Below are 18,373 nucleotides of genomic sequence, written 5' to 3'. Positions count from 1 at the left end.
GTGGCTACCCTGCAAGTGCTGTCTAACAGAACACTGAGGAAAGGCCACTGATGCTGCTACTGCCCTTGTGGATTGTGCTCTCAGTGGTACTTGTAGTGGTATTCCCTTGGAGGACTAGCACCGTACCATACATGAGGTTATTAATTTTGCTATTCATTGGGCTGATAAAAGCTCACTCCTTGGACCGATCAGTGAGAGACTCAAGAAGTCTATCAGATTTTTGGAAAGATTTAGTTCTGTCAATATAAAAGGCCAACACCCTCCGGACAACCAGAGTGTGCAGTGATGCTTCTCGTGGAGAGGCATGCAGTTTAGAGTAATATGATAAAACAATAGGTTCATTTAGATGACAGTCTGAGCACGTTAGGGATGAAGGTAGGATGGGAATCTTAGAATAACTCCTTCTTTATTGAAAATTGTGTCGGGGGTACCGCCATAAGAGCCGAGAGTTCACTGACACTGCACACTGAGGTAAGAGCAAGGAGAAAAACCACGTTCATTTTTATGATTCGTAAGGGTACAGGTACCAATGGTCCAAACGTTGGTGCCATAAAAGCATTAATAACTAGGTTCAAATCCCACTGAGGAGGAGCTGGATGACAAGCAGGGTGCAAATTAGCCAGGCCTTTGAGAAATCTGAGTGGTAGGATGTGCAAATACTGAGAATCCTTCTGTATGATGAATGAAGGAAGTAATGGCTGCAAGGTACACCCTGAGTGACACCAGTGCCAAGTCTGAGTCCTTGAAGTGCAAAATATAGTATAAAATTAAGTGCAAAGGAGCAGACTATGGTTCCAGGTCATGTGAAGAGCACCATGAAGTGAACTTATGCCACTTGGATAGGTAAGTGACTCGGGTAGTTTTCTCACAGCTTTGTATCAAACACCTCTAACTTGGTTGGAGCAAACATGTTCAGACACATGTAGCCAAATAGGAGCCATGCCGTGAGGTGGAGGGTCTGCATTCGAGGATGAAGCAGGGATCCTACATTTCGAAACAGGGAGTCAGGAAGTGCTCCTCATGCGATGGGTCCTTGAAAAGAAAAGGGATCGGTGGGGTGGTTGGTAGGATGGAAAGGAAAGAATAGGGTAGCCTGACCGAATGATTTCTAGAACCCACTTGGTGATGGTGATAGAGGCCCATTCATGGAGAAAGGGCCTCAGATGACAGCGAAATTTGTGGGTAGCAAGGCAGTTCAAGACGATGAGGTGGGCTGGTATGGTGTCCTTGACAAAACTGTCAAACCTTCTGCCTGGAAGACTGGTGAGGTTGCTTCTGTGATTGTTTTTATTTCCACGCTTACGTGGACATCACAAACATGGTTGGTCAAATGCACGTTGTTGTTCATGGAAAGAATTTGGAACTAGTAGTCAAAGTGCCCGTGGTATGGAATGAATCAGCACAAACGGGTGGGAGGCATGTACATACCTAGTGTATGTACTGTTTTGTGAGAGTCTTTACTTGAATGCAGGATTGAAGCAATCCTTTCAGTGAACAGTTTGAGACTACTGAAAGGAAAATCCTCCACCTTGGTTTGGAGCTGACTGTAAACAGGAGGCATATCGCATAACCACAGCTGTGGTGGTGGCAGCGGCGGCGGCGGCATGTGTAGCCGTATCTGTTATATCCAACATGATCTGAATGGCTGCTGTAGCCGATGTACATCCCTCCTTTACAACAGACTTTAGAATAGATCATTTTGACTCCAGCACATAATTCATTAAGGGTGCCAATTTGGAGTAATTGTCAAAATTGTGATTAGACAGATGGGCTGAAGAGTTAGCAATATCTAATAAAAAGGTGGCAGAAGAGTAGACTTTCCTGCCAAAAAGGTCCATCCCCTTTGAGTCGGTCTGGTAACGGTGTCCACAATTGCATTGCTTTTGATCTATGGCAAGCAATGTCAACCACAAGTGAGTTAGGCTGTGGATGAGTAAATAAAATCTCCATCTCCTTAGGAAGAACAGAGTACCACTTATACATGCACTTGCTGGAAAGTGGTACAGATGCTGGGATTTGCCAAATATCCTTGGCAGCCTCCTATATAGCTTCATCTAAAGATATGGCAACTTTGAAGCTTTGAACTGGTCGTAGATTTTTGAGGCGATGTCTCTTGCTCCACCTCAGCCATTTTAACCTCTTGTCTGAGGGCGACATGCTTGAATAACTCTCATTGAATTGTTCAGTTTCCTCAGGAGGGGACATGTCTCCTGGTATGATGGCCTCATCTGGCATGCAGGACGACTGATCCATTGGAGAAACAGCTGCCTGGTGGTCATCATGGGCAGATATCTGCCCCTCCTCTGGCTCAGATAATTGCTGAGGGCAAGTATGTCGGTGGGTGGAAGATGATAGTGGAGGAATAGGTGAATGCCGGGAAGAAATAGAAGTGCAGCATGTCTTCTTTAAAAGGTGATTCAGTCCAATAAGATGAATAATATGGTCAATAGGAGCAATGATGTTGTCGATAATGATACAATCTGAGAGGGGACAGGTATGGTTGGTATCGTGATGTTCTATTATGGTCCCTTGAAGATTAGTAGGGTGAGTGAGGGAATTCTGAGTGTCCACAGAGAGGTCTAGGTGAAGGAGAAGCTGAAAAATGATGGTAATAATGAGTGTCAGATCACGCTGGGCTTAGAAATGGCAGGGGTAGCTTTTGAGGAGAAAAATGACATGACATGTTCCAAGGTAGTGTAAATGATTGCCTTTGTGGGGATAACAAGGGCACTATAGAGAAGATTAAGGACAGTGAACATGAGGAAGGGCTACAATGCTTAGTTTTTGCAGAAGCCTTGTGCAGTTTTCTGCAAGGAGATGCAGCAACTCTTGGCACCAGTTCTTCCGGTGTGGACTGTCTCGGTGTTGGCTCTCTCGGTGCTGTTCTTGATAGCGTGTCATTTGGTGCCATCCTCAGCATCAGTCCCATTGGTGCCAGGTCCTTTGGTGTTGAGTCTCTCAGCACTGACTCTTTTGGTGCTGAGTCTTTCAATGCCAAATGTTTTGGCAGCTTATCCCTTGGCACTGTCTTTGGGTGCTGGTCTCGAGTCAGCGTCTCAGGCTGCTACCACAGTCTGTAGTGTTAACAAACATCTCGGCACAGGCAACTCAAGCAGTGCCTTGTGCACCGGTGCCAATGCTGACTTTGGTGTTGATGGTTCCAGAGACCACGCCACAGCAGATTTTCTTGCCGCTTTTGTGGTTAAGCCAGTTTTGGTGCAGCTGACTCAGAACCCTTTTTGTGGGGCTTACCTGAGCTTCTGGATCCACTCTGAGTGAGCGCCAGCAGGGATCTGGTGGGAGACACCCAGACTTTCTTTGGCAAGGTCTCTAAGGTTGAGGACGCTCACCTTTTATGTGAATAAGGCTCAGGGGAAGCCACGGCCTGTGATGAAGAAGGCTGGAGGGCTTTATCGAAAAGCAGCATTCAGAGCCACATCTCTTGGGCATGGCAGGCTCTTGCGGTGAGTTTTGAGCAATGTGCACATTTGTGGGGCACATGAGGCATCTGATCCAGGAGGCATGCCACATTTCTTAAACCCCAGAGAGCTGGGCATATTGTTGGTCATACCAGAACATAACGAGTAACTAATAGTAAACCACTTCATGTGTGTGTGCGTATTTTTTTTAAAAGGATAAAAAATGAAAGCTTATAGATGAAGTTATGGGTCGTAGTTAAAAGTTAACTGATAACTTGAATCTTTCTTTTTTTCCACTCCCACAAACAAGAGGAAGCAAGAACTATGCACCAAGGCTCTTGAGATAAGTCTCACTCTAAAGGATCCCCATGAGGAGAGGAGAGGAGAGATGTTTCGTCTGCAATTGGAGGTGGTTAAAGAGAAACTGGGGGGGGTCGGACCATGCACGTCATGAAAAGAGCACAACCAATGAGGGACGGCAGCCATGCATACGCAGTCTGGCTGACTATAGCTCTGGAAAGTTCTCTGTTCTGTGGTGATGGGATGAGCCCAGCACCCTATGTGAAGCACCCACAAGGACCACTTGACGAAGAACCAAATTTGCTCAGCCAAGTTCCAGTGCAGAAGTGCATGGAAGGTATCAGTTCTGCAGTGGTCCACCGTTTTTCACGTGTGCACATTCAGGACTCAAAGTGCATCACTACTAAGATAAAAGCTATGATCATACTATTCTTGGCTCAGACAGAAAAAGTATATCAGAAGTCTCATCATAAACAATGAAGAGATTCAAAGCAAAAATTTCTCAGCTTCATTTCTGATAACTAGATTCTTCAATCTTTATTCAAATATGAACATTCTGAGACTTGCCATAGTCACTTCTCAAACAGTTAGCAATAAGGTGTTAGTGATATGTATACATTTACTTCTCCTCCTCCTCTCTCCAAAAGCTAATCTTAGAAGCAATGCCTTTTTGTAAAAAGAAGAAGTGCCAGTATTCAGCCAGCTCCTTCTCCTGCAGCAATCACATGGCTAGGGCTGCTGAGGTGCTGGTACTTAGTACCAGCAAGTACCAGCACAAAAAAAAAACACTGCTGAGAAATATGTATTCCCACCCCCAACAGCCCCAGATTTTACCTAGCACAGTGGTTCCTGACCTTTACAAGACAGAGACCCATTTTGAAAAAAATTCAGGCAGGCTTGATGACCCAAAGCAATTCGGAACAGTGGTGGAGGGGTTTCCTCCCCTGGGAAAGACATCCCTCCAGTCTAAACCCCTCTCAGCTTCCCCCCCACCCCCATCTCCCTCAACAGTCTTAATCCCCTCTCAACTAGGGTTGCTAGATTTTTGGAAAATCTATGTGGGATCCCCCAGCCAGGGCTGCCAGCTGGAGTGCAGAGCCCTGGGTGGCAGAACCAGCCACAGGACCCCGGCTGAATGTGAGGGGGGATCCCCCGCTGTCCTGCGGCTTTAAGTCAGCTGGGGCTGGGAGCCCCAGCCAGCAGCGCCAGACACAGGACCCCAGCTGGGTGGGGGAATCCCCAGCTGTCCCCCATGGCTTGAAGCTGGGGAGCCCTGACTGGCTCTCAGCCCCCCTGCTCCCCAGCAGGCTTAAAAATTAAGCCAGCCTGGGCCAATCACCTACCTCACAGGTGAGTTCTACTGCCCTACTGCCCCCAGCTGCTCCTTCATTGGGCTCTGCCCAGCTGCCCCCAGCCCCATCACTCTTTTCCCCCACCTGCAGCCAGGCAGTGTCCTCCCCTGCAGACTTAAAATGAGACTCAGGTTTACCTGGTTTCAAGGCGGGATCCCTCCTGCCAGCTGTTAAACCAAGGAAATTGAATTCCATCTGAGACCATAGGGCAGGGACTGAGAGCCAATCAAAAGTCAAGGGGCAGCTCAAGAGCTGCACATGGCTCCTTAAGAGCCGAGCAGATGACCCTCAGAAAACCTAATCACAACCCATAGGTTAGGAATCCCAGAACTAGAATTGACCATAAAATCTACAGCCTGCTGTTAGATATCTTTTATTGTTTGATGGTAACTTACCTTCCAAATGCATTTATGAGAGCAACTATTTCTTGACGTGTGAGTTGAAAACCTTTTGATGGGCTATTCTCGGGAAGGTTTTGAATCTCTTTTTCAGAGAATAAAATCTTTAGAGCTGTTCCTAAACCTTGAGTCTAAAAAAAAAAAATTCCAATTTTTTTTAATCAATAACAACAAAAAAACAGTATAGTTCACACTTGCAAAACTGTCAAGAGAAGGTACATGCTTGGGTGTAAGTCCAGCTTCCAAACACTCTACCTTCCCATTCAATGCCTGAAAATGTTCCCATACTTACCAGTACACAACTAACAATGTGCACGCACTCCCCCAATTGCACAGCAAGTTCATCCTCTCTATTACATATGCTTCTCAGCTTCAGATTCCATGAATTCTTTTCCCATCACCATCAAATTTCAGTTCTTACCTTTCTGTAGCCACTTCCTTCCAAATTCAAGTTATCCACTAGCACAAAACAGCTTTTCAACACTGCTAAAGCCACCTCAGCCCCTCTTCCCTAATTAGGCATGCTTATGGCTGCCTCAATAACCTCTTCTGAAGTTTTGGCTCAAGTCAGTGTTACTACTTTATCCCCTTCAATAAAAGGGGGAGTGGTTTCTGCTTTAGCTCCTTCCTCTGTGTACACAAATACTAAAGATTCTGAAGAGTTCTAAAGGTGCCCATTATCTTCTACTCCACTCACTTCTGCAGCCTGGGGACACATCCTCTTGTAGCTGTCCCCTGAGCTGGAGGCAGTGGCTGGGGACAACTGCAAGAGAACTGCAGGACAGGGGAGATGTGAGCCTGGCTTCAGGTGGCCTCTTGAGAGGAGCAAAAGAATAATGGAGGCACAGAGAAGTCCAGTGAGGAGGGTTCTAAGGATTCAGCAGAGGCCATTACATTTGCTCTTCCATGTATTTTGTTGCTGAGCTGAAAGAGGCTGAGTGAAGCTCCTACATGCCTGGTGGTGTAATGCCTGAAATTGCTCTCTCAGTATTTGTCATTCTCCATTCATATTTTTAAGACTGGTTCCAACACTCAGGGTTAGTAACTTTAAATTTTACTTTTAATTTAAGTTTAGATTTGCAGAAAGAAAGACTGTCAATGCATTGCCAACTCTTGCAGTTTTCCTAGAGAGTCTACTAAAATTTAGCAGGATCACTGATGTTCTAGGACAAGTGTGTACCAGGTTGGGGCTATTGATCTGAGAGGGTCCGCAAGCCTGGCCACGGCCAGCAGCCTGGTTGGGGCTGGTGCCAGAGCCCCTGCCGGTCCTGCAGGAACACTGGAGGTGGGAACCAAAGCCTCTGCCTGCCCCGTGGCAGCACTGGGGTGAGCCGGAACCAGGGAGGCCACTTGGGCAGCAGGGACCAGGAGCTAGAGCTCCCTGCCTCCCCTGCAGGGCCAGGGGATGGAGCCAGAGTCTCCTGGCTGTCCCTGCTGGAACCTTAAGGCAGCGATGGGGAGCCTGGGCTACAGGTAGAGTCCTGGGGAGGGAGACTGGAGCTGCAGCAGACTTGAGAGTGGGGCTGCCTGGGGGCGGAATCCCTGGTCCAGCAAATTCTCCTGCTCAGGACCTATCTGGATCCAACCATGCCAGACTAGGGAGGTGCAACTGTGCTGCATTTGTTATACTTCCCAGGAAAGCTTCCCACTGCCTGTTGGCAAGAGAGATTTTGCAAAGTTCATTTACTACATATTAAGCATGCCCACATGTCTGTAGATGGTAATAAAAGACATCACTAATGAGATTTTTTCCTCTGCGGTTTCCTGAGAATTGTGTTTCATAACTTTGTGCACGTTTGTATTATAATCAGTAAAATAACTATGGCAAATATCAATAGTTTCTAGAATTTACTCTGAACATTAGTATACATTTGAACAATAGCACAGATATCAGACAACTGAACAGTGACAGCCAATAAGTTTCTAGATAAAATGGCCAATTTCCCAAAAAGGTACACATATACAAGAAAGCAATACACATACCTGCAGTTTGCCCCACAATCTGCATTTATCACATCCAACACAATCCATTATGCGGGATATGTTTTTGAAATGCAACCTGAATTCTTCCTAATAATAAACACACAAAGTTTCACACTAAATCAAGCTTTTAAAAGAAGTCTAGTACTTTAAGCAGTTTAGAAAGTAGCCAACTTGCTAATTTACTATTTGCAGCATCTATAGAATTCAGGTTGATGTTATGAAGTTGTATTACAGAATGTTTCTATATGGATGGGGTATTCCTTAATTGCTAAGAGGCGTTATCACATGTTTCTGCCTAATCAAGTATAGCTGAAAGTGATTGAATATTAATGGTTGCCTATCAGGAAGGAACAACGAGTTGGCTCATACTAAGAGAAGTTTGCTCCTCCAGCTTTTCTGTAAGGACCTGGAAGTGGAAAATCCCCAGTAGCAAAAAGAAGAAACCTGGTGTTGGTAATAGACATAAAAACTTGAAGAATTCATAAAGCACGAAAAGGAAAAATTTGAGCAAAAAAAAAAAAAAAAAAAAAAGAGGGGCTACTTTTGTAGCAAGGGTTAGGTGTTTGCCTCTGGGACCAGTCAATGTCAGAAAAAAGTCTTGATCACCTAGAACAGGACATCAGATGACTGAAGAGAAACCAGGATCTGAGTAGAAGTCTCCTGAACACCCCAGAAAACTGCTAAAGCCCAAAGAACTTTCCAGGCTGTGAAATTATTCAATGTCTGTGAGAGTTTGCTTTCAGTATCGCAAGCCCTTAATGACAAACGAAAAACATGTGGCTAGAATTATACGAGAGCGCACAATAAACTACGAGGGAGTCAGAGGGATCAGCAATAGTTTCAAGGGCAAGCCAGTTGGATTGCATGGTCCCAGCAGAGAATCTGCACCCTGACAGTGTGCCTACACATACCAGGGGGACAGCTGCCCATACTCTCCTCAGGTTCAAGAGTCTGAAAAAAGGTTACAAAAGGATTCAGTAAGGGGGCTCTAAACACATCATCCTGGTCAGTATGAAGGTAAGGGGAGGTCTACTGCATGTGTGGCAAATATCATTACTGAGCAATATTTTCCGCTAAAGGACATGGGGAGTCCTGCATTTGGGATGGAAGAATCCCAAGCACTGCTACAGGCTGGGGAGTGACTGGCTAAGTAGCAGTACTACAGAAAAAGACCTGCGGATTACAGTGGATGAGAGTCTGGATATGAGTCAACAGTGTTCCCCTGTAGCCAAGAAGGCTAACAGCATATTGGGGTGCATTAGGAGAAACATTTCCAGATCTGGAGAAGTTATTATTCCCCTCTACTTGGCACTGGTGAGGCCACATCTGGAGTATTGCATTCAGTTCTGGGCCCCCCAGTAGAAAAGGGACATGGACATATTGGAGAGGGTTCAGCAGAGGGCAATGAAAATGATTATGGGGCTGGAGTGTATGACCTGTGAGAAGAGGCTGAGAGATTTGGGCTTATTTAATTTGTGGAAGAGAAGACTGAGGGACGATTTGATAGCAGCCTTCAGCTTCCTGAAAGGGGGCTATAAAGAGAATGGAGAGAGACTGTTCTCAGTGGTGGCAGATGGCAGAACAAGGAGCAATAGTCTGATATTAGAGAGGGAGAGGTGTAGGCTGGATATTAAGAAAAACTTTCATCAGAAGGGTGGTGAAGCACTGGAATGTGTTACCAAGAGAGCTGGTGGAATCTCTATCCATACAGGTTTTTAAGTCCCAGCTTGACATAGTCATGGCTGGGATAATTTAATTGGGGTTGATTCTGCTTTAGGCAGGGGGCTGGACTAGATGACCTCCTGAGGTCCCCTCCAGCCCTAGAATTTTATGAAAACGAGTTCAGAGATAGTAACTCCAGATTACAAAATGGGTTTCAGCAGAAAATAAGAACATGCAGCTAACTGTATATCACACTGAAATTAGACAGCCCATCAACTCATTTAAGATGACAAAATTAATAGAGAATCCACATTTATACACAGCATTTTATCAAGTTAGTAGTAACTGGGCCTAATTAATTTTCTGACAACTCCAATAGTTCTGTAGACAACCCATGTAACATAAATAAAAAACTATCACACTGCAAATGAAGCAACTATACAAAGAACAGATTTGTACCTTTACCGTTTACTAATTCAGTGATCCAAGTTTCTGCTCCAACTGTAACAGTATGGTGCAGGTGAATCAAATCTGAACAAAAGGCCATACAATACTTTATTGACAAATACTAGGTCATGTGGATGGAGTGCTTTAAGACTGACTGACTGACTATCTGTTTCTAAGAATCAAGGTTTCCTAATATGAAGTCACACAAGTTTGTTAGGTACTGCATAAAATCACAGGAGAATGCCTCATGGAAAATAGTCTATTTAAAAACAATACTGCTATCATCAATTGCATGAATTTGTCTTGCCACAGTATGTGTGACAGAGCAATGCACTTTAGTACAGATTTTAATCTGCCAGGTTGAGGATAAAAGAGTGAAGCAATAAGTAAGCAGTAGTAATGGCCGTTTTTTGTCACACAATAGTCTTTATTGGCAATCAGATGAAATTAGATCAATTTGTTAGAGGTTAATTTAAGGAAGTCTCTTTTACAAGTCCAAAACACACTGCTGTTCTCAGTGTGCCTTCTCAATATCTTATCCAAGGTACATTGTTGCAAAGGTTTATTTAAAGTTTTCTGTTGTAAATAGTATTTTGGGTTTTAATAATTAAAAGTGTAAACTACATACATATTTAGGACTTTACCTTTAATGATTTAGCTCCTTTTTTATCTCCTGCAAACATTGACTTTTCATCAAAGTGCATTGGAAAGGATCTGGTCAAACAAAAAATTCAAGAAAGTAAATGCAAGTAAAGAAAGTCAGCACACACTAGACATTACCATCCAACTTTATAAAAACACTCTACTAATTATTTGACAATTAGTTGGAAGTTTCTGTTCTGGTTCACTGAAGATAAGATATAACAGCCTGTGCAGCAGTGGTTATTAATGCGAACATGCACTATAAGCATAGTAAATCATAAAGCCAAAAGAAAAAAAAAAACCTACAATCCTCTACTATATCTGAGGTGTGTCTGTCTTACTCTGCAATAACATACAACCTAAAGCATCTGAGATTACATCTACATTACAGCCTATATTTCTACTCTGGGATCCATCCACTGGTGGTTGTTTTAGTGAATCTATCTAAGACCACAAAATCGACTGAGGATCAAACCTATTACGCTACCCTGATGAGAAGAGCAAAGGAAGTTGACAGCAGAGTTCTCCCCTGCAGTGTACAGCCAGCAGTAAATTGACTTAAAGTACATGAACTCCAGCTATGTTATTCAGGCTATATCTACAACAGAAAGTTGACTTAAGCTGTGCAACTCCACCTACGCAAATAACATTAACTGGAGTTCACATACTTTATATTGAGTTACCACCAGCTCTACACTGACGGGGGGCAGGGCGTGGGGTGGTTAAAGAAACTCTCCTGTCAATTTCCCTTATTCTTCTCATCCAGGGTAGAATAAGAAAGTCATGAGAAGAGTTCTGAGGTCAGTTTGACAGGTCTTTACTATACCCTCTAATCACTGATGGGCAATCTGCAGCCTGAAGGCTATATGCGGTCTATCAGGTTCTTTGTGTGGCTCATAAGATATTTTATTTACTGTCACTCACATGCAGGATTGCCAGATTCCACTTGTTTCAATCTGTGTTGTCTTCTTCCTACCAGTATTACTAATGCGACACACAAGTAAAGCAAGGGTATGTGAAGTGAGGTGCATCTTAAATGCTTACAACATTGATTGTGAGAGCTGGTCACTCCCTCTGCTAACAGAACAGCCCACAAATTCAAGCGCAGTTGGCAAAAACTACCTTATCCTGGGAGACTGTCTTGGTTACGACAGTCTTGCAGCTTACTGACATGGAGGAAGGCTACTCATGCAGCCCACTCACTAGGCTACGTTGCCCATTGCTGCACTAAATCGACTGGCAGTGGATCGAAACTCTGAGATTGATCCAGGCTGGAATGTAGATGTAACCCTGGGATTATAAAAAGAGAATTTTTTAAAGAAGTCTTTTTTTCGAATCCTTAGTCCACACCAGAAAATTTCTTGGGATTCCTCTACATGGCAAATTTCTCTTTGCTTCCCTCTGCCCACTTTTTTCCCATACGTCCTCTTAGTATTCTCCTTGAAGCCTACAATTTACTTAGTTTCACTAGGATTTAGGTAATGAATAATTTATTGAGTTCTTCCAGAGCAAAAACAAAAGAAAAGCGTGTGAGTCATGCAATAAATAGCAGAGGGGAAAATGTAGTGATGAGCAACAATGAAAATACTGGTTTGTTGAAGGGACTCCCAACTAGCAGACATAGAGAAGGGGAGGAAATTGAGCTATAGTGTAAGAAGTGGCTTAGCAGCAGGCTCTCTGCTAAAAACATTAAATGCTACATTTTTCTAATTTTCAGGTTATGTATATTTTATATATTGAACAGCAACAAACCTATTATGAACACCATCTGGCAAAATGTTTCCTAATGGCGCTAACAAAAAATGTTACCTCCTCCTCCTGCTTATGGCCAGACTTCTTTTCCAGTTCCCTTCCAACTTATTTCCTCATTTCATTTCTGTGCAAAATAACCTGGTGAACCCTAAGTGACTGGCCATGCTTGGGCATGTTTGGGTGAATTACACAGGCACTTGAACAACATGGTGAGGTACGTGGGATGGAGGCAGGGTACAGAGACCCTTTTAAAATACTATAAAGAAATATGCCTCAGCACAAAATGACTAAAACATTAACCCCAGGACAAGAACCGAGGAACCAAGTAAATTGGGCAAGTCTAAACCAGTTAGCACCGGGATTTACTGGACTGCATACAGCCTGCATGAACAGCAGTATGCAACTTCAGCAGCATCCACATCCTCTTGGCCTAAATTGAAAAACAGGAAAGACCATGGCCTCTGACCCATCAGCCCAGAGGAGCCAGCTGCGTACTTTACACAACATCTCATACTTATTTTTTTTCCTTGTTAAAATGGGGAGTGGGGGCTGAGGGGGGCTGAAAGTGAAGAGAACCAGAAGCAACCAGGCTGTGATGTGTCAGGCCTCGGGTGGAGTCAGCAAACGGCAGGATTATAAAGGGGGACTACAATGTAAGGAGGAGGAGGAACTCCCGAATCCTGGAGAGACTGGACGCTGTATGCGACAAGGCCCGATCACCCTTCATCACTCCTCCCGCCTGCTCACAAGTTAGATAGAATAGGGTGTGAATACCTAATGGTACCACGAAAATCTGTATTTGTAGTATAGCTAGCTGAAGTAACATGATGCAACGGTGCATCTTATTCCTGTATCTGCTTAACTATGTAAGTATATGTGCTCAGTAAATGCTCTCATTAACTCTATTTGTATTCTGTCTGTTTGTATCCTGTCCTGTGGCAAATCTGTCTGTATGGTGATGTGTTTATGTTTTAGTTTCACGAGCCTGTAAGGGTCACTTGTAAGGCTGAGGCAAAGACGCCCCAGAACCCCCGAAAAGACTTTGACCCAATGACTGGGAAGTTCTGAAAGCAAGCTGCCTCAGCTGGGAAGCGTGATCCGCTGAACCTCCATGTTCTACAGGACAGAGTGTCATTTGTGTCTGCATGTCATACCCTCCTATTAACCCTTAAGTAGTCCCATCCCCTGAAACTCGAAACTCACACTTTTTGAGGATAGATAACAGCTCTTAGAAATTGGGATAGATAACAGCCAATGAAATCCACCAACCTGTGGGCTGTTTTAGATAACTACTTGGAGTTAGAAAAACCCCAGGGGGTGCTTCTCTTTCTTTTGGGTGTAATTCTATTCCTCCTGTTAGTAGTGTGGTGTAAGCCACAGCCATAACTACACCAGTTTCGTAATAGCAGAATCAATCTCAGTGGTGCGGGTCATCACCAAGAAGCAGCCCTCCTTTTTTCCCAGTTCAACACTCTGCTCACCTCCACCCTTATTTAGAGCTTGGAGCACAGCTTATTTGCTCCTCAATTTCCACACCATGATTTTCTTTACACGACTTCCCCAAACCTTCTATTCATCCAAAATACACTTCCCTTCCCAGAAGATGCCTGAAATACCAATGTAAAATCTCACACCTTACCTTGTATCTCTGAAGATGTCTAGTAAGAGGGTTTTAGATTCAGCATCCTCTTGGGTATTTCCAGTGTAAAGGTCTACAATTGAACGCTCAAAATATGGTGCAACTTTTGACAAAGCCCGCAGCTCAATCAAATATAAGAAATATAAATTCTTTAGCCTCCTTGGTCCTTCTCCTTTTGTTTCAATAGGGTCAAAGCGACGAATAAACTCCTTGACATTGTGTCCCCAGTGCGGCTTCCCCCAGGTTTCTAAGAAGACAACAGAAGGATAACTTTCAGTAGCAGACCCTCGACTTATGTGGAGGTTGCATTCTTGCAAATTTCACATAACTCAGGGGAGCCAGGAAACTAACCAGAGCAGTTGTGTGCGCGTATCTCAGGATTCTACAGTGTAGTCAAATAACTACACAAATACAAATACAAACTGTGTTTACATACATACATCTCATAGGCTTTTACACACAGACATGTGCATGCACGCATGCATGCACACACATGCCCCTACATGACAAACAAGTGTTCCTACTGACCATGAGGGAGGCTTTCAGAGCTCTTATATAAAATATACATATTACCTTCAAGAAGATAATTTGCACAAAGATGTAAGTTGATGCTAACATGAAGTCCAGAAATAAGTTTATAGAACACTCTTTTCTCCAGACAAAGACCTGGTTAAAAAATGATTATTAGAAACATGGTTAGGATTAAAAAAATAACATTCAGTGAAAAAAAGGTGATGCAAAATTCGCAGTGTTCAACTGTTAGTGTTGGACTTACAATTAATGAAAATAGCATGTTAGTGTCATTTTTAAAAAAATTATTATTTTCAGTGGTAACGGTTTACATCTCAAGATTACCATCTTACTCAGTTCCTCTCTCTGGCCCCTTCTCCACAACAGGCACACTTGTTCATTACTGTAAGGCTTTTGTTATCATAAAATTCAAAGTAAGGAGCATTTACATATTTGGTAAAATAGTCAGGACAAAACCCACACGCAAAATGTGTCATGTTTATGTAGTTTGAATAAAAAAATTTAGAAAAAGTTAAAAAAAATTACCACTGATATTCACTATTGATATTTTTGGACAAATTTAGGAGGAAACATCTGAATTTGTTAAGACTGTTCTTTTTGGTCTGAGGCATGAAAGCACAAAAATGGCAAAAACAAAATGAATACTCAGACAAAACTAGCCACGATAAATTAAACTTAACAGTGGAAGTGGAAGTCTCAAGGCTGCTGCTTAACTATGATACAATTCAGAAATAAAACATTTTCATCACAAATAAGGTGATGATACAAGCATATGTCCACACACTGCAGGGCATGGTCACTGACACCATCCATGAGGGGGTTTAACTGAAAGGTGCTAAAGGGTCCCATTGAGCTGAGAAAAACCCAAAGGACGCTGGGTAGTTCAATAATTAGAAAACTGAAATAACATACTAATGCTATTATAGCGATTAAAATCAAAATAAAAGGGCAAATATAGTGGAGTAAAGTGTTCACTGAAAGGCACATGTAAGAAATGAGAGGAGAAACACAGGAATTCACAGGTCTAAGTAAAAGGACATGGAATGCCTTATGAAAGAGGGGGGGGACCAGGAGAAAATCCGCTACAGTCAAATTGACTAGAAACCATATTTTCTGAAGTCAGTAAGCAGCATTTCCCCCACCACAGAGAGAGCAAACTGAGATGCATGCTAATTCCAAATGTAGAGATTTTGTGTACACAGCAGGGCAATATGCAGTAAAGGGACTCATTTTTAAAGCATTAATTGGTCTGCATAGACCATGTTGTTGCACATTAAGCGTTCCCCAGTGCTGTTCAATGCAGCACTGCAGCAATATAGTGAAGTGCACTAGGGAAGCTCTAGTGCAGAAGTACAGTTACATTAACACACAACATGTTACTATGTACTTTAAAAATGCCCTCTCCTCCCATCTCTAGTGTACATTACTCCACTGAGACAATAAGCCCTTCCTACATATTTTCCAAAAGCTTCTGAGTAAAATGATTCCACTGCCATGTTGAAGTAATTGCCTTTTAGGAGGTCTGTTCTCATTTATAGGCATGCTACTTCATTTTAAAGGGCACATTTGAACTTTTAACTCTTGCCTGTGCTAGTAGCTCTTATATCTGGTAGTAGCAGACATTAATGCTTCAGGCAGAACACAGTCAGCTTCTGAAAAGGCTTATGCTTTCTTGCTCAAATTAACAAAATAGTCTTTTCCACACACCTTTATGATACCTTTGGTTGATATGGATTAAACCTGCTTGGCATTTTAAGGCACTTAAAAAAAGGTAAAAAATTGTTTTTTGCTAATTGTTCCTATCCTCTGTCTTAAAAAGTAATTCTGGTTGCATAAATGAGTGGTTCAACCACCACCGCTTTTAAAAGCATTTGACAGTTAGTGCTAATAAAGATCCTAACAATTTCTTTGTCTACCTTCTCATCTGAGATTTGAAAAAGGAGTCTTGAGCAGCTAGACAGTGAACAAATGTACAAAATGCAACAAGCACCACACTTTAAAAATACCACCTTAAAGCATTTACAATAACATGCCAAATGAACAAAAAAGGAGGTCTTTCAATGCCTTGTGGAGTATTTTAGTGCACAATGATACCTCTGAATAAAAAGGATACATTCTGAGCATTAATGAATAATTTCAGGTAGTTAATTTACTCTCATTTCAATGGAGTGGGCCATTCTGTTAAAGAACTGAGAATGTGTTCTACAGCGAAGAGACTTTAACAGCAGATTACAAAGGGAGATGTGCGAACTGGAGTTCATGTTCAAATTCGATACATTAACACTTGGTCTCAATAGAGAGAGCAATTACCTTACACATTACAAGGACTGTTTCCCTTCCTTTCGCATTCATAATGATCGCAGGCAAGACTGTTAGTATCTCTCCCCCTCACTCCTCCCCCTTCAGTTCCATGTATCTGATTTGTCAGTTATTTCATTTTTTTTGGACCTCTGTGCTATGTAACTGTCAGTCTATACTAGAATGCTATTGATCTGAAGAAGTGGGTCTATCCCACGAAAGCTCATCACATAATAAATTATTCTGTTAGTCTTTAAAGTGTTACATGACAGCTCGCTTGTTTTCGTAGAATACAGACTGACACAGCTACCTCTCTGTTATGGTTCGTTAAGAAACAAATTATTGATTCTGGGATGAAGACATACCCTTGCTCCAGGTATCAACCAAACAGGACAGAATAATTGGGGTAAGAAAGTGGTGAAGAACAATTGGCCTATGTTTTTTCTAATGGAAACAATTTTAGTCATCATGTCAACTTTCCTCTTACCTTCTAGCCATGTGTAGAAAGATTCTCCTGAAAATACAAAAACATATGGTAAACCCATGCATATGCATTTGTACAAATTAACATCCTTTAAGTTTAAGGAGAAACCCTTGAATACTATGTGCATTGTCTATTCTGAGGGCATGAGTTTCCACAACTGCATGCTTTAGAGCAATATCATCAAGATTAACCTGAGTAGGTTTATGTCTACACTAGACATAGAAGTTAACTGGGGACAAGCAATTTTAGCTTTAAAAAAAGTTAGAAATAAGGTTTTTTTTCTTCTCCAAAACAGTTTGATTTCAAATGAGCCCCGTCTACAGTTTTTCTTCTTTTGATAGAATTGCTTCCAAAAAGATTCTGCAAATGAAGTGTGAGATGTAAATCAGCACTTCATTTGCATTTCCAATTTCCCTCATTTGCATGCCTCTTTCGAAAGACGAATGCAACTGTACACACAGCTTAAGTTAACAATAACAACTACCAAAGTAAAGTCCACTATAACTACTACTATGTATTTAAATATTATGTAGAATGTATTAATCAGACTTACCATCATCCTCCCCTGAAAACAAAAGAAAGACAAAAGTTGTATATAAAGATCTAGGAACATTCGGAAAAAAACTACTTCCACTCTGTATAGGAAATGACACACACACCCTGTTACTGAAATATTAAAAATGCAATAAAATGTTTCTTTGGTTCATGTCAGGAAACTCACAAAACAGCTTATCCTTTACACCAAAGATACGCTGTAGCTCATAAAAAAAAGTATGGGCTTGGTTCAAATTACTGGATGAGATACTATTGCCTGTATTATGCAGAAGACATGAGCTAATGTCTAATGATCCTTCCTTCACCCTGTAATCAGCTCACTTTTGTGCATGTTGTTATAAAACATGCTGAATTTTTTTAAACATAAATTAACAAAATACATTATTCAAATATACTTACTGCCTGCCAACAGTTAATATCAATATCACTGATCTATGAGGTCAGTGTCTAAGTTTTTAGTTAGACAAAAAACACAGAAAAGTATTAGCAAGAGTAAGACTCCTTCTGTGTTGATGCACAGGGTATACTGTGTTATTTTTGTAAAATGAATTAACAGATTATAATAGTGACATTTTAAAACAAAGCCTAGTTTCAAATTTTGCCGATGGTCCTCATCGGCTACGTCTACACTAGCCCCAAACTTCCAAATGGCCACACAAATGGCCATTTCGAAGTTTACTAATGAAGCACTAAAATACATATTCAGTGCCTCATTAGCATGCGGGCGGCCGCAGCGCTTTGAAATTGACGCAGCTCCCTGCCGCGCGGCTCGCCCTGATGGAGCTCCTTTTTGAAAGGACCCCGCCTACTTCGAAGTCCCCTTATTCCTGTGAGCAGATGGGAATAAGGGGACTTCGAAGTAGGTGGGATCCTTTCGAAAAGGAGCCCCATTGGGATGAGCCACGCTGCGG

At 42.3% G+C, this 18,373-nt stretch overlaps 1 protein-coding gene across 1 annotated transcript in view; it reads right to left on the bottom strand.

Annotated features, from left to right (window-relative positions):
• The window catches only part of ERO1B (endoplasmic reticulum oxidoreductase 1 beta), an 81,942-nt gene that overhangs the window by 1,144 nt on the left and 62,425 nt on the right, over positions 1-18,373 (bottom strand). Inside the window, exons 9-15 of the mRNA XM_074988647.1 lie at positions 17,461-17,472; positions 16,911-16,937; positions 14,168-14,260; positions 13,595-13,841; positions 10,206-10,275; positions 7,453-7,539; positions 5,467-5,600 (exon numbers count right to left, since the gene is read on the bottom strand). Coding sequence (XP_074844748.1) covers positions 5,467-5,600; positions 7,453-7,539; positions 10,206-10,275; positions 13,595-13,841; positions 14,168-14,260; positions 16,911-16,937; positions 17,461-17,472 — 670 coding nt within the window. The remainder of the gene's footprint in view (positions 1-5,466; positions 5,601-7,452; positions 7,540-10,205; positions 10,276-13,594; positions 13,842-14,167; positions 14,261-16,910; positions 16,938-17,460; positions 17,473-18,373) is intronic.

This window comes from Carettochelys insculpta, chromosome 3 (genome assembly GCF_033958435.1).
Source record: "Carettochelys insculpta isolate YL-2023 chromosome 3, ASM3395843v1, whole genome shotgun sequence".
Lineage (NCBI taxonomy): Eukaryota > Metazoa > Chordata > Testudines > Carettochelyidae > Carettochelys > Carettochelys insculpta.
This window is presented reverse-complemented; position numbering and strand designations above follow the sequence as displayed.